Source organism: Colius striatus, chromosome 4, assembly GCF_028858725.1.
Source record: "Colius striatus isolate bColStr4 chromosome 4, bColStr4.1.hap1, whole genome shotgun sequence".
Lineage (NCBI taxonomy): Eukaryota > Metazoa > Chordata > Aves > Coliiformes > Coliidae > Colius > Colius striatus.
In genome coordinates, this window is record NC_084762.1 from 27,140,670 (window position 1) to 27,158,140 (window position 17,471).

General features: G+C 36.2%; 1 protein-coding gene across 2 annotated transcripts in view; it reads left to right on the plus strand.

Moving 5' to 3' along the window:
- The window catches only part of RPRD1A (regulation of nuclear pre-mRNA domain containing 1A), a 46,396-nt gene that overhangs the window by 26,128 nt on the left and 2,797 nt on the right, over positions 1-17,471 (plus strand). Inside the window, exon 7 of one of the 2 annotated variants that reach the window (XM_061994433.1) lies at positions 12,446-12,642. In XM_061994433.1, coding sequence (XP_061850417.1) covers positions 12,446-12,595 — 150 coding nt within the window. In that variant the 3' untranslated portion in view covers positions 12,596-12,642. Of the gene's footprint in view, positions 1-12,445; positions 17,064-17,471 lie in introns of those variants that run through there. The other variant, XM_061994432.1, reaches the window with a different exon arrangement.

Consider the following 17,471-nt stretch of genomic DNA (forward strand, 5'->3'; position numbering starts at 1 on the left):
AGTCATCCTGATGCTATTGGAAATGTAATGGACTGTTTTTTCTGCAGCCATTTTGTACCCATATTCATTTCTAGAAAGAAGCACCTTTAAACCTGGTTTGGTGTTTTTTGGTTTTTTTTTAACTTTCTGGCTAATTAGTGTCTTCTGCATTATGTGGAGAAAAGAATCCAGGCTAATTTTGTGCAACACCGAGATCTTTGTTTATTCCCACACTTCAGCAGAGCTGTTACACTTCATGCAACATGATGAGAAAAATTGTACGTGCTCAATAGCAGGTATAGACTTGTAACTTCATGCTTCTGTTAAACAGTTAACGATTCTTAAGCTTCTGAGGGTAATTCAGTATGTGGGCTGTAGAAGAATCTTGATCACTTGAACTTCAGAGAGACCTGTAAGTACTTATTGTCTTCTGATGTCTCAATAGCTAACATCCAATTAGTTAATAACTAAAAGAGCAGGAGAGTTTCCAGAAGCTACTTCTAAAAATACCAAAAAGTAATGAAGATGTTTAGTCTAGATTTTGTCTGTCTTCAGTTTTAAAATGCTCTCCACAAACTCCAGATTTGCATTTTTTAATGTGATTGATAAAGACATGTAAATATGTATTTGTAAATTTAAGAAAGCATAATTGTAGTATGTGGTTGAAGATTTAGAGCAAATTTATTTTCTTCATGTGAGTCAGCTCACAAGCTTCAGCAGGAAAATGTTGCTGGAAAATACATCATTTCATTAAAGTTCCAATAACAGTAAAGCTATCGGTGAAAAATGTCAACACACAGACTGTTGCAAGGGACAACATGCAGGCTCTCCATGCTGCAGTGGGAGGAGAGGATGCTGTACAGTCCGGACAGCACTGCAAGGTCCAAACTTGCACTAAGACAGGAGACAAGTTCTACACAGCCCACAAGATGTTTAATGGCAGAAAAGCTTTCTCTTGTGCTGCTGTATACAGACTTACTGCTTAAAACATGTTACTTTTCCATGGCACATGAGTGTTTAACAGTACTTTTTATTCTGATAAGTACCTCACATGCTTTTATGCTATATCACATAGCTTTTGCCATGTTGCACAAAGAAGTTTCTCCTCCAAAGTTCAGTTTACTCTGTAAAAATACGCCCTTCAAAGTTGCAGATTTCAGCCTATGTATGAATGGCTGTGATAAGGGGGTTTTGACTGGTTTTACTTGGCCCCGTTGTCTTGACTCTTGCTGTGAGCAAAACACTTTCCCTAAACAGTGGCTAAAGCATGATTTTGGAGTTTTTCTTTTTTAGCTGTGAAAGGAAAGACAGTTGTGTGCTCTCTGTACCATCAGCAGTTACTTGCCTACTCTTAGTGGAGAGTCCTCTTCCTATGTGGTTGCAGTATCAAGGACATGCTGGAGCTGGCTGGAAGTCACTGAGGGACTCACACAAGCTTCTAAGCCCCCTTTAGCCTGCAATACCTGGATAGCTGGATTTTTTTCATTGGCAGAGTGCCACTTGAGAAATGAATTACCTTTTGATTTACAAGGCAAGCCCTTTAAAAAAAGAAAAATAAATTGAATACTTGGTGACATTTACAATCATTCTTAAGTTTGGATGCAAGTCTTTATATATATGTCATGGTAAAATATTTGTAAATCATTTAACGTAAGTATACCTTGGATTTAGTGCTGTTCGTGATCATATGTCTCCCTTCCCTTTTGCATGGTGGTTGTATTGCAGAGCACAAGCAAAGTGGCATACTCGGGCTTACCACTCCAGCCCTCTACCTCATAGCAGCCTGGAAACTTACCCAGAGAGCATTTATGTTCTTCTTCCTAAACACTTACTCCTCTCCACTGCTGATCATGTCCAACAGACTACAGATTTTAAAACATATCCTGACAGGGTGATTTTACTGTGCCAGTTAGCCAATCCAACTCCCACCTGAACTTCATCTGCAGGTTCAGACCTGCTGGTTTTGTTTGCCTTGGTGGAAGTCCCAATCATCAAATGCTAGGTGTAGTTTGTTTTTACTTTTTCTTCGAACTTCATGTTTATGAGTGATCTAGAAGCATGAGCTTTTGGACAGACAAGTCTTAACAGTTCACTGAACAAGGAGGGAAGAGAGGGACAAGTAGTTTAAAGTTTCTCAGCTTGCCTTAAAAGTCATGTGTATTCAATTGGTATTCAGTTCAACTTGCCACAATGGTAAACCCTTTTCTGCAGCACAAGTACAGTCTCCATTTTTACTTCAGGTCTTGTTTTCTCAGGGAATTAGAAGCAGCACACTGGCACAATTAGACATATGTAGTTATTTTGTGATTTGAACATCAAATCTGATAAGCCCCACATACTTCCCTGTTTTCCTGAGGTATTGTTAAGAAAACTATTTTAAAATATGTTAGGTTCTTATTAGCCTGTAAAAAGTGGAAGTAAAGCCTGAGTTTTTCTCTGTAACCTTTGATCTAAATTTAAAACAGTATCAGTTTGTGAGAGTTGATTTTTTGTGAATAAGATAGAAATTGGAAGTGTCTTACAAAAGAACTACCCAGGGTACTGTGCCTGGTCAAAATGTACCTAAGTGACTTGCATACTGACATGCAAGAAGCACATTGCAAAGCAGGGAATTTAAGTGGTTTACTACTTTGTATAATTCCATTTGTTTCAACTGTGGAAACACAAGTCAATAGTTTAGGAAATACAGAAAAGAAACTGATGAAGACGAGTGACTTTAGATATGTTATTACTGCCTACTGAATAGTCAGAAATATCAGTCATTGGAATCTATATCAGGAATAATTGAAATGCTGTACTTTGCAAACAGTAATTCTTTTATATGTGCCTTTTTATTCCAAAACCACACATTTATTAAAAATTGGATGAAATTGGAAAGAACGATACAAGTTTTTACATTATTTGCACTTTAACATATCTACTTGTGTTATTTCATTCATAATATCTTAGTAATAAATTACGTTAACAACATTTAGCTTACTGTGTTCTCCTGGTGACTTGTCTTCCAAGGTTGCTTCATCCACAACTGGGTAGAAATACAAACCTACAAAACAGAAAGCCCCACAGGTACTCTTAGAGCTTCTATATAGAACAGGATAATCATTTCAAAGACCTTCTTAGCACAGGTGTCTTGAGTGGATGAAAGCTAAGACATTTTAGATAAAAATTATTTCTAACATCTGATACACATTTTCTTCTATCAGTAAATCACAGAAGAATGTGCATTAGTGGGATTACTGCAAGCTTTAGGCTTTTGAGTGGAAAATAGCTCACACTGGAATGAAAATGTCAGGAAAAACACAGTAAATGTCTTTCCTTGTTCTTTTTAATGATGTCCTTTACTTGTTCAATGTTCTGCTTTCTCTATAAGCTTGGTTGTTCATAATTTCCACCCTAACAACCTATTTTTACACTCTTTATTATAAAACTTGTTATTGGAGCAATTCAGAATTGGGTAAATAATGTCAAAAAATGGGTTGGTGTGCTAGATTTGCTGTCTGAAATTTGTTGTTTGATAAGACACTTTTACATTTCTCTTGTAATTACCCTATGCTTTCTATTGCTACTGCATCTCAAGGAAAACTTTGGCATCGTAATATTTTAATACTGAATCTTGAACGTAAGCCTTGTGTGGTGGTTTGCTTGCATCATACATGGACTTGTTCCTATATGAGGGGCAGTTTCAAGAAGTCAGTTGGAAGATCTGCTCCTGATGTGTAGTTCTCCCTTTCGAGCTTTACCTTTCTCATGCTCCTGTCACTGAACACTGCATTTGAAGTATCTATTTCACACAAAAGGAAAGAAAAATAAAATTACCATGCAGCATATCAACAATTTCTCTTACACAATTATTCTCAGGAGCCACATAAACTACAGTTTCAGTTCTCAACTGATGCTGAGCACTTTCAGCTACTATTAAAGCAAAACGAAGCTTGTGAATGCTTAGCTGAGCTGTACCTAAATCATCTTGTTTAGCATCCTTGTCTCTGAAATGGATGTTTCAACCTCTTTAATGAAATTGTGAGAATGATTGGACAAGTGTAATATGCAACTGTCTACCTGGTAAAATTTATTAGAGTATACACACATTGGATAACGCCGTGCCATTTCTTGGCTTATTTTGAGAACGATGCTTTGAAATTATGTGTAAGAAATAGCCATATGCTCTTCAGGTAAGATTCTTCTGGAATTGTAAGGTGGTTGTGCTTCATGGCTGTTTCTTCAGGTGGGATAGAAGTCATTTATAAACTGGGGAAATAAAAGACAAAGAAATAAATAAAAATAGTTTGAAGAACTTATTCAAAATGTCCAAGACCCGTTTTGCACAGAGACCTGCGCTGATTACTCAAATGAATAAGGTCAATAGCCTTTGCTCATCTGTAGCAGAAAGTTGAGGTCCTCTGTCTCTATCACTTTTATTTTTTACTTGAAATATAGCTAATTCCCAGTCTCAGGTCAATAAAACACTCAATTCAGACACTTCTCCTTCAGTTTCTTTCTTGCTCACAGGTTAACAGTCAGTGTCCCTGCACTGCAGTTGTAAAATCTGTGTACACTAGCCTGCATTACACTCTCTCCTAATTGGGCTGCTACTAGTGCTTAGCCTTTCTACAATAAAAGTAGTTCTCATGCTTCTACCTTATGTAAATCTATCTGTGTTAGCTACCTGTAGATAAATCCCCTACCTAGTGACCTGCAGGGTTACTTTCATTCTCACATTCACTTTTCATCTTCAAATAGTTACATGTAGTCTTGCCTTTCATTCTTTCAGATGTCTATTTGTGTCTCTCAAATAATGAACATCAAAGTCCATATTTTTGTGCTTTGGCACCTACAGCATTAGTTTTAGAAAGATGAGTTGCACATGTGGAATCTGAAATTGGAACTGAGACTTGTAATGATATGTGGGCAAGGGTTGTGTGAAATGAAGAATGTGCATCTGATAGACACAATTTTTAGTCTTCAGCTCAGGTACAGTAAATATTTGATTCTGAAGACTTTATACAGCTGTTCTGAAATGCATTGCTAAAGGTGTAGTTTTTCTCATAGATCATCACAATTTTTCATTCATAGATTCCTTTAAAAGTGAGCCCTGGTACCCTTTAATTTGGATTTCCTTCAGATCGTTTATGAATAGGTGCAACTTTAAGAATCTATCTCTAAGCCTGCAGCCATTTTTTTAATTTTAATTTTCATAATTGTTCTACTTTGTTCCTTGTAAGTTTGGCTGTATAGAGTATCAACTTCAATATGTGTTTGAGTACAGTTGCTCAGAATTATTCTGGAGTGCCTGACTGCTTGTCATCAGAAGTTCTCCAAAACTTCATTCTGTTAGCCAAGATTTGAAACAAGAACTCAGTTTCATTTAAGCATACCTTCGAAGTGTGTAGCTTTGAGTTTATTAGAATAGGTAAATTTTCAACCAGATAAAAATACTGTATTAGGTAAAACAGAAGGAGGCCAAATTTAACCTCAGGCAAGCATCTTTCATTTGAGCTGCTGCTCATATCTGCTATCCTGAAATGCCTCAAATGAATTCAATGTCCCTTTGAGATCAATGTACTTAAATATTAGTTTATTTTCTGAAGTAATACTCATCACTGTGGCCATTTTACAATTGAATGAAGGTAAATATGAACTAAGTAATTCTAGCTATACTCCTGGTACTGAAGCCTATAAGTCCCTATTTTCTATTCTTTAACTTCCCCAAACATCAAGTAACTTTTTGCCAATGCAATCATCTGAAACAAAACTAAGGACGAGTTTGTTTTAAACCAGTCTTTAAAACTGACTTTTTCTTTGAGATGATGCAATTCAGGTTCTTTCTCAAAGTATTATGGAATGAGGAAATCCTTTCTGTCAGAGGCATGCATTTTGATATACTAATGAAAACCAACTTGAATTTAATGAAATTGCAAGCCTTTGGAAACGTCTTACTTTTAAGATGCTCATCAGAGATTTCTTAAAACATTACTAACTTCCACGAAGAGCTGCTCTGCCAAAAGGTTTTCTAGCTTGGGCTAAAGAAGACTTCTCCTGCAATTGCATCTGTATACAGTTGTTCTCTAGTCTGATCATGGGCCAAGCACCTGATAGGAGAGCATGCCTCATGGGAGGCATGGTTTATCCATGCCTCCCATGAATCTTAAGTAATGAGTTGGTGGCAACTGATGGGTTTGAATGCAAAACTTGGCTAAGTTTCTGTGGAACTACACATTACAGGACTAGACATTACAGTAAAGAATGGAATAGGAGATCAGGTGTGTGAGGAGAAAGAGAGTGACCAGACAGAAAGGCATAACATCATGTATGATTGAAATGGATGAAAGTAGAGTTCCTTTGGACTGAGAGACTGGAAGCAAAAACTATTTGGAGTGATAGAGCAATCTGATGGATCTCTGGGGACATTTAAAACCCACCTGGACGAGTTCCTGTGTGACCTACTCTAGGTGATCCTGCTCTGGCAGAGGAGTTGGACTAGATGATCTTTCCAGGTCCCTTCCAGACCTTAAGATTCTGTGATCCTTTGATTCTGTGATGTATTATATAGGCAGAGAAGAAGGACAGCGTGGGCTGGTGAGAAACAGGTGTAACTGGAACCAGATGCAGCCAAAACTAGAGACAAAATGTTAAGTGCAGACCAGGATTAGAGAGGAAGGAATTTGGATACAGAGCTAGAAAGGAAGGAAATGGGAGCAATTAGTCAAAAACAGATTTTTAGTGTATTGCATGTGAATACAGGCATGACAGGAGTTTGAGAGGCATTGAATAGCCTCATTGGACAAAGAGCTTGGTTCTCGGAACAGTGTTCAAGGAATGAAGGTGGAGAGCAGGAGTCAAGACTGGGATTGAGATTTGAGACCCAGATTTAGGCTGGAAGGAGCTGGACAAATTGCATTTTCAAGGAATGGGAAGAATAGTTTGTGACTACTGTGAAAGACTTCATATTTCTGATAATTGCCCTTCAGATGTGAAATATCTTGGTAAAATTCTTTGTTTCTATGTACTACTGCTGCACTCATGAATTTATGATTTGAAGTCTGCAGTGTGTTCCTCTCAGTACCACAGCATAACAGTTGATAGTAGACAAAGCCTCTTAATCAGGCTTTCCCCAGGTGGTCACTGATTTAGGCTATGGGTTTCAGACTTCTGAGTTCATTGCATCTGGTTGCTTCATTTGCAGACAAGATGAGGAATCTCTAGGATTTTAACTTAAATTAGAAAATTTGCTTTGAAGCATTAAGTTCTTGGTGATTTTAAGTACTAAGAAAAATGGGATTGTCAGAGGATGCATTTAATTTTTATCTGTCAGCCCAAGGACATTTTTTGAAGAATAAGTTGCATTTTGTAGTGGTGAAATATGCCATTAGAAAACCGATGAGGATATTAGTAAATCTGCACACAGAGTAATACATACAATAAATAATGTGTGGGGCAATGCATAGAACAATAAGGAATTAACAAATCAGTCACTAGGTAGGTGCTTATTACTACAGTGATATTTATTTGTGGTAAATGTGGTAAGACCTAGTGGAAAACTAATAAGTGCAAACATTCTGGAAAGCTGAAGCTTTCTTCCAAAGATCTATTTTCTAGTAAACAGGCAGAATATGTAATGGAAGTTTAGCCAAGTCAGCCTTTTGCTAAACTTGACATAACTGCCCTTGATTTTTCAACTCTCTCTGTGTGTATATAAAGTATATAGATGTGTTCAGACTCTGTTCAGTGTCTTAAAGTTATTTCAGGGCTTTTTTCATCCTTATCACTGGTAAATAGGTTGAGCTTTTAATTATACTGGTGAAGAGCGTGAGCCATGGCAAATTTTTAAAAGCAGCACAAAATTTAAGCCTGCTCATCTGTTTTCCACTGATAGTGAGGTTTATCTGACTCCTTCAAGTCTAGTTGTCAGTCTTCCATGCAGAAAAATACCCAGACTGGGTGAAGCATTCAATTTTTACAAGGTGGTGTCTAGAAACAAAGAATATGTTTCCAAATTTCAAAGTCTAGATAGCAAGGGTGCCACCTTTATGTTTGCCTGAGCCTGTGAAGATTTCTAGTGGTTTCTATAGTGTTGAATAGAGTGTGTGAGAAGCCTTTGCTCTCTGGTCTGCATAATAAACTAGAAGATTGGAATAGACCTAGAAAGTGAGAAATCTCAATTTTAAATATGATGTACATACAGGCCATGGGTGCTGATGTACACACGTGCCCTCAACCCCTTAAAAGCCCTTTAACCCTTTTGAGTTTTGTTCTGTTTTAAGAATACTGATTTCCACCTTACCTTTCTTTCTATAGCTAATAAGGCTACAAATTAAATGTTTGTGTTTTCTGCAAACCTTATATTCTTTCTTTGGAATCAGACTTTGTTTCCTTTGCTTTGCTTATGTTTTCTGACACGCAGTATTTTGGTGCATACCAAAGCCTTAGTGATCAGAGAAGGGTTCAAAGTCATACTGATGTTGTAAAGGGAGAGCATATCCATCAAGTTCCAAGTTGTTTTAGCTGTAGCATCTCTCTGTGGTAATTGCAGAAATACTCTGTATCAATATCTATTTTGATTCAAAGGGAAAATATTCCCTGTAGTGCACAGTCTATTTGGTCTGTCCACATTTTTATTCATTATAATTGTAGCATTGAATAAAAAAATATTTGGCACTCTTTTTTTGCCTGGTATTTCTTTGATATACATTTACTATTAATCTAAGTGTGGAATCCATATGTTGTTAGTGTTGCTTTCACAAAATATCCATACACTGCAATGTTGAGTAACAGAAACTGTAGTGGGATTCTAATGAGCAAAATAAGTTTTTTTAATTGTCTCATAAAACTACTTTTATGACTGAAAGTACAAAAAATTACTTGAAAGTAGTCTTATCCTAAACCACTGAAGAATTAAAGAGGCTTTAATTACGTACATCAGGCTGCCCATATATCCCAAGATTAATGTTCTCCATAGGCAGCAAGCAATGGAAATTATGCTCAGTGTAGCAAAAGAAAGCTTCATACTTCTATCTTGCTTTTACTATTGAAGTAAATAGCGTGAATCTTGCCTCGTTTACATGGGTGTAATTTAAAGTATGTATTTACATCAACATAATGAACATTAAACTGAAATTCTCCATGGGGGTTTCAGCAGTTAGGAGTGTCAACAATATGGATAAATTCTTACTTGGTTGTATAGTATACAGCATTTCTAAGGGAGCAATGATGTTAGAAATAACACCTAGATAGCCTTATTCTTGCTCCTCTGCTTTAATTAACTCACACTGTCATGTATATACTGAGGAAAAAGGTTGTAGGTACATGTGTGTGCTGTTATGATAAAATAATAACATACAATGTACATACAATGAGTATTGTTGATAATAACTACTTGATACTTGTATTCCAACAGTCCAGGACTACCTAGCAGCATTAAAAATGTATAAGCAAACCCTTTCAGATGTGGCTAGGGATTTTAAATGGAATCAAACTGTGAAAAACAGACCCTTTAGAAGTACCTCAGAACCTCCAAGTCACTGTACTTGAAAATCAGCCCTCTTTTGAACTCGCTCACCGGTCAAGTAAACTGGATGTTGCCAGTGATTTCTAGAATAGTTTTGGGAGTGTCATGGAAAATGAGTTGCTCTGGATAAGGTGAATAACATTTCTACTTGGACAGAATCATTGTAGCCACCTTACCCAATCATTGTAGCAAACTTTGTCAGCAGTCTCTGTTTTTGAGAAGGCACAAGCGAAAGGTTTTGATTTCCCAAGAGTGTGCATTATAGTGAATGTGTTGGTGATAGGAAGACAACTGTATTATTTGGGAGACTGAATTTATGAGAACATTTTTCGTAGTGAAAAAAGAGATTCTACTGTTAGTAATGTTGATCAAGATGATATTCATTAGGCAACAATTCCCAGACAAAATCATACGGAAAATGCTGAATATCAGAAATATGATGCTGCTATTGAAATGATTTATTATCAGCTAAAGGGAATTTTAATTTTAAATGAATTTACAATTTTAATTTCAAGCAACTGACAATTTCAAGACACATTTCAGGTTTTGGAGTAAAGTCTTGAGAGAATACAGCTGCTGTGCTGTCTGCCTGCCGTCACTCTTTGAGCTTATGAATGGATACTGATTTGCTTCTTCACATTCTTCATTGACAGAGAATGAACTTAGTCAGGATTCAGCTTACAGTTCTATTCATCTCTTTCTATACAGCAGTAAGTCTTTCATAACAAAAACCAGGTTTCCTAGCTTCATGTTTGCTCCAAGCCCTTATCACCCAATGCTCAATCTGAAGCTATCCTACTTTGGAAAATTGTAATTCTGGTTAACTAGTGTTCCGTATGTTGCCAATGGTTTGTTTTAATAAACAATGAAACTTATCTTTTCTTCTGACATTAAAATCTTACAGAATCACAGAATCTTAAGGGTTGGAAGGGACTTCGAAAGATCTGTTCCCTAAAATAATAATCAGGAATGTATCTCTGCAATCTTGCTAAAATAGTGAAAAGGGCAAGAAGTATTCTGGTTTTGCCATGGCTTTTTACATGTTGACAAAGGACTATGACTCTTGCACAGAATCACGTCTGGATGCTGCTGTAATAGATATGGAACAGTGAAGAATTTGTGACCTTTGAGCCTTACTGTAAGGATATAGTATCCTTAGGGATAAAGCCCTTCATTTCCACAGCCAAACCCTGAAGTCACTTGTACCAGGGAGAATGTTTTGGACAAGTGTGAGCAAGTAACAGTTTTCCTAGAACCAAGGGATTTGCAGTTCTAAGACTTTTTTGGTCATCTGTATCAAAAAAGGAAGACAGCTTTGCTCAATGTACTGTTGGCAAGTGTTTACAGTTCTGATGAGTAGACATCTGTAGCATTTTCACTGTGTTTAGTATATCTCAAGACTCTGAACAATATGTAATATTTAATTTTAAATAGGTATGAGATCAAGGAACTGATGATCCTGATTCAGGGACACTTTATGTGAAGACTTCATTTTTTATTTTACATTTTTAGCTATGCATTACCTTCTTATTAAGAATTTAAGCTGTTTTGTTCTGCTTTTACTGTCCTTGGTAAGAAGGCCACACTGCTGCTAATAGTCACATAGTGACTAATAGTGCTAATATTGACCTTGTTCGATAATCTTTATCAAACCCCAAGTATTCAATATTTATGCTACTGAATTTGGGTTTTACTACCAAAAGGTCTTTTCATTGCCCTTCCATTTTACCCTGTACTATTAACAGTATAGAAAACTGTTTACAGTTATGTTTAGACCTTGTAAATGGCATGATTCTTGTCTTTTATACACATTTGCACAACGCTTTTATACTTGCTGGAACTTTCAAGTGTTTCTATTTGGCACTTCTACAGGATGATGTAGAATTTTTTTTTCCCCACTATTATTTAGAAGTGGTTATAGTCACAACACCTTGGTTATCTGTGGGCTGATTATCCAAGTTGTAGGTTAACAATTGTTATTTCCAGCCATTCCCAGGTTGCAGCCACACCAGAAAGCATCTGCTTTTCATGTGTTGTAAATTACAGTATATTTTCATGAAGCACAGCTTTGCCTGCTAATGCTTAGGCCTCTTCTACTCTCCACAGAAATGCACTTCCATCCTGTAAATTGTACCCTAACCTTCCTACATTTTGGAATGTTTTCATTTTATACTAGCTGGCATTCTTCCTTGTTATGTGTCATATTCTTAATAGGTGAGCACTATCTATATTCTAGTGCACTGGTTTATCATGTTAAATACTTTATCTAATATAATGTTGTTTCATGTGAAAAGTGTCTCATAATCATTAAATGTAGGAATTATGAGTGGTTTGACCTGTATTCCAAAACAATGTGAAATCCTAAGTCCCCAATTCAAAAAGTTTCTCATATTCAGAGTTAGGTCCATAAAAGTACTGACGCAATATTGGTTTTATTATAAAAGTTAATAAAAAATATTTTGATTGGTTGGCTTTACCAACAGGCTTGGTTAGGTAATATGTGGTTGTTTTTTATTCTTTCATCAGTATGAGCTGAAAGTAACTTCTTTGACATCACTAAGTCTATCCCCCCACACTGTGAGTGACAGTAGAGTATGTGTATGAATTATGCTTAATACATTTTCTAAGAATAATCCCATTCCACAAGTTACATGAAGAAACACACGTAGTTACGTTAACTGAGATTGTCTTCCTTTTTTAACCTTTATGGATTTAAAATTCAAAGCAAAATAATGCTGTGGCTATGCTTCCAAAGTCAGATGCTAAGGAAATACTAGAGCTGATGAGTATGCTGGAGGTCTCTGCCTCAAAAATACCCAGTTCTCTGTGTTCTCACCTGTTAAAAGTGTTTAGTCATCTTAACTTGCAGAAGGAATACTTCATCTGGAAAATGTCAGCCGCAATAAGTAGTAGGAATGGTATTAGCAAAAGCTCCTCATTTTTAATTCTCCTGTATTGCAGGAGTACAAACGCAAGCTAGCCAGAGTGTCCCAAGTACGGAAAGAACTCAGGTCACGCATCCAGAACCTGCCTGATCTCTCTCGACTTCCCAACGTCACGGGCAGCCACGTACACCTACCATTTGCAGGAGACATCTACAGTGATGACTGACTGCAGGAACATCCTTCCATAACCTCTACTGTTCTGTGAAATGAAGGGTAGGTCATACTGAGCGCTACACTTGTAATATTATTTTTGTATATTGTTGGAGAGTGTCAGTAAAAGTACTCTAATAATTAATTTATAAAAAATGGTTTAACAAGCTGATTTATTTACTATTTTATTGGCAAGTTAACATAAGGGTACATTTATAAAAGTGGAATCGGTGTCTATTACATTGAAGAATGGATAATTATCTTATATTTTGTAAAGATTTTAGTTGGATTCCCTGTAAAAAAACATGCTAAGATTTTTCTTATGTACCCTATATTTAATGCAGATCAACATATAATCAACACATACTTCTAACTCGAGACTTTTCAGTTGCTAGTGAGGGAGTGAAATATGGAAATTACAAGCTTATGTTTGCAAAAGGTTGATGCAATTTAACTTGAAGGTAAAAGTGATCTTGCTGTCCACTGCATTTAAATTACCCACCTCCAAAACAAGTCAGGTGCGTTTTTTTTGAAGGAAATGTTGGTGACTTGTTTCTGTATTTGAAAACATAAGTCCTGTTAACACTGAGGAGATCTGTAGTTTACTCAAAATATTAAACTATTTTAGTGTAATTCAAAATTCAGCATAAGAAACTATACAGTAATTATGTTTGAAAATGGTAACTTTTTTTTTTTTTACAGATACTTGCTTTCTAAATTGGGAGACCATTAATTTCTATTCTAATCCCTTTCTGGAACATCTGTCTCCATCTAAAAAAGGTTAATCCCAGAAATGTGAAGCCATTTTATGGCTTTCATTAAATTGAAAGGTCAGTCTCTAAATGGTCACAATTGTTAAATGTCCATTATTAAAATTAGACAATGCTGTGTGCCATCCATACATGCAGGAACACAATGATATAGCCATGCTGTGCATCCTCTCATACTGAGAAATCACAGAGGCCAGGATGGGCTTCCAGCCCCCTACCTCTACTGACTCCAGCAAATGTTTCTAGGCCTTGGTCATCTTTTCTCACAGAACAAGAGGAGACAGTTCAGCACTGTGTATAAGTCAAACAGTAGAAAATTACTACCAAGTGCCTGTTTTTTAAAAAGTCCTTTGCATGGCACAATGTGGAATTTGCCTACAGGTAGTCGAATTTGTAATAGGTTCCCATACTGTGTACCAGCTTTTAAGTTCAATTAAAAACTTAAAGATGTAGACTGGTATCTAGCAGATTGCCAATCGGAATTAGGCAAATAACTGTTGAGGAGTTATTTTTATAAAAATACCTACATGTACCTTGGGCATTTAGATGACCTTAAAAACCTGGGCTGCGAGTGTTTGAGTTGGGTGCACCGTCAGAGTATTTAATGAATGCATTTTGTTCATGGGTTTGCATTTGTCAGGCATTCTTTTGCATCAGTTAAGTACACAGTTCAAAGATTTAACACTTCTTCTCACATGAAAGCAAATTTTGCTAGAAAAGTCTATTCTTCCTTTTCAAAAACCACAACAATTCAAAATAGTCCCGGAGTTAAATTGTTGGAAATAGTGATGGTTATTGACTTATACAGGGCTGGTTGCTAGAATACTTGTTGGATGTGAATGAAGAATAATGTCTCTTTAAAGCAGATATACTTGAAAATAAGCACCTCAGTCCAATTATCTTTTGTCATGGAACTTGCCATGAATTAAACCTCAGTTAAGTAGGGGGAAAAAACCCTCAAAAGATAAAAATACAATCTGTCGACATAACATTCCATAGCATGCAATGTAGGATACAAATTTCATCAAAAATTCTGAATGACAGATAGGAATGATGAAAACAATTTATCAGAGATCACTGTCTGTCCAAAGGTTTGTAAGTGTGTAAGAGTGGCAGTTTTCCATTCCATAGGAAAAAAAAAGCTAAGTATGATGAGTCCAGGGGAGCCTTTCATTAGTTTAATATGCAAAATTAACTAACACTTACTGGCATTTTTTCAGCACAGATTCTTGATAGGAAAATGAATGTTCAGGTGCAATGTTAATCTTTTAAATATTTCTGTTCTAGTATATTAAACAGCTCATAAATTCTTACGTATATGTGCATTACAGTTGCAATGAAAGCTCAGTCTTGCTTTTATCAGCAAATTTGTGATAAATATTAAAGCAGCTTAAGAATTACTAAGAATTACAAAACAAATCATAAATAAAAAAGGATAAATAGTGCATTTGAAGTAGAATCTCATCCATGGAAAATTTTATTTGTACACAGAGGTGGTAATAAATGCAGTGGCATGGCTTGTTTAGAGTGCATTGAAGGACCTGAGTCTTGGGTACTCAAAACCATAGGGAATTAAATATTTTTTTGCTACCTTAATTAAAAAAAGTTGTAATAATAATGAGTTTCCTTGATCTCTTCAAGGTATTAACAAAGACACAACACTTACTTCACTGGACTTCTTTTTCCTGTTCATAATTCTGCTTATCTACAGGTAGTGTAGAACTGATAAAATGATGAGGAAAAAAATCTCAGCTTCTTCTTGATGTATATAAGTTTTAATTTTGAGAGAGTGCTATTTTCTGGATATATTTTTCTTTATTTTTCTGTGCAATTGTTCACTTCAAGGAATATTTCATAGCTGGGTTTTTGGAAATGATCCCTCAACATTTGTTTGGAAAAGAGGACTTGTGGTAGGTAAAGGACTCTCTTACAGCAAGTGTCATATAATTAGTGGCCGAACGATACGTTGTTTTATATTTATATGGGAAAGGCATCAGGTATCAATTAGTCAGAAAATTTGTATTGTAACTGTCATAGTATAGCAGGAGATAACATGGTATGATACAAATGGAGCCCTCTAAGTATGAAAAATACCTCCAAATTCTCAGGTTCCAAAGCTTAACATGTGTACTTCTGACATCTCAGGAAGAAAAGAGGCTGGGTGGGGAAAAGAAGGGTGCTGAGGAGCTGAAAGGGAGATCCTGCCTGGGTGGAAATGGAAAGCAAAACAAATGTCAGCTTATTTCAAAACAGAAATAACAGTGTGGAACTGGGCCACACAATGTTTTAGCCCTAAATGGGATTATACAGAACTACTTGTACTACGTGTTGCTACCCAGGAAAAGGAAATGTGTGGGTGTACCCTGCCTGTCTCTTCTACATGGTCTGATTCTACTCAAACCAGAATGCCCACCCTACAAAAGGCACAATTATAAAATATCTGAACAGTATTAATCTAATAATAAAAACATAACAGTTACATTATTTGCTTCACTAGATTGCACTTTTATCAAGCAGTGTCTGAAAAAAGTAATGGAATTCCTGCAGCCCTTTGCCATAGGAGAATGCATACCATGGAGGTCACTGGGACTGCTTGTATATTCTTGTGTTTGCAGGTTCAAGCTGTGTTTCTGCAGAATGCTTTAAAATATATCAGTAATATTACTCCACTTCTGTGGTTTTAAAAACAAATGTGAAGTCCTTAGTTACAAAAATTACCATTCTTAGAAAATGTTTGCTTTTGAAAATTAAGCTACAGCCTGCGGCAACATTAGCTTGTCTGTGTCACTCCTCTGTTGATGTTTGTATTAATATATTAAAACAGCTCAGTTAATCCCTAACAACACAAGCCAAACTACATGCTTATTATGTACTTTATCAGAGTAGTCGTCTGAATGTTGAACTGGCAGCTTTCATGATGATAAAATTTCCTTCCTGCTTACCTCAAGTTTAAAAAGACGACGTGTTAGGACTTCTACAGGCTAATAGTGCTTTCACAAGTCAGCGGTAACTCAGTTTGGTACTTCCAAGCATGACTCAAAATACAAAGATAGGATGCAGTAGCCTCGTATACAAATGACTTTGGAAGGTGTGGACATTGTACACAGGCTTGATTAGCTCTTAACAGAAGAGCTGGATTTCAGCCATGTAAAACATAAGCAAATAGATTTGTGGATGAGCGTTTTGCAGTGGAAAAAATACTGAAGTAAGAAACCAGCAGTCTAAAATGGGACAGTTACATCTATAAATAATTAGGCAGAGTTCTGCTAATTCCTCATGCATATAATCACAGTGACTGTTCCTGCAAGTAAAGAAAGCAGCCTCAAATGTAGTGTCTGAAATGGATTTTTTTTTTTCCTTTTAATGAATGACCAATTTTGTTTCAGCACCTATTTTAGCGTGTTATCTTAAGTAGTAAATCTCTTCCATCTTGTTATTTAGAAATCTGATTTCATCTTTATGATGTTTAAAATATCCTACTAAGCATGATGTTTTTGTGGGAATTTGCAAAAGTTCAATAGCACTCGTTACTTGTTTGCAGCAGAAATAGACTCATTTGTTAAAAACTAACAAGAAAAGTTTGAAATGTAAAGATGTTTCATTATTGTGCTTTTCTGACGGAACGTGTAATCCTTGTGTAATTTATGTCCTCGGAATAACACCTGTATGTACACTCTTTCATATTTAATAGAATAAAACATTGTTGTAAAAACATCTTTGAAACTATTGTTTATTGCTTACCTGCTCAATCTCATGGTGTGAAATGGCTTTAACGTACACTGCTCCCCAGACTTAAGAGTCAGCCAACATCTCTTGGTGATTCAATTTGTGTACTCTCCATATTCGTGTTTTGTGTGACAGTTCCCAGTGAGGGAGCAAAGCATTAAAAAGTCTGAGGTCATATTTCTAGAACTGTACATTTCTTAAACGGCAACATTGTGCACATACCACCTAGTCTGGCCAAAGTTTGCATTTCTTCAGAGGCTGCAATATGCAAGCTTGAGGTTCCCAATACTCAAAAGAGGGAATACGGCTCAAACTGATGCTTTAAAATAAAACATGCACTACTTGAGCTGATTATCTTACGTTTGTAACACACACAACTGGTTTCTAACGTGAGCT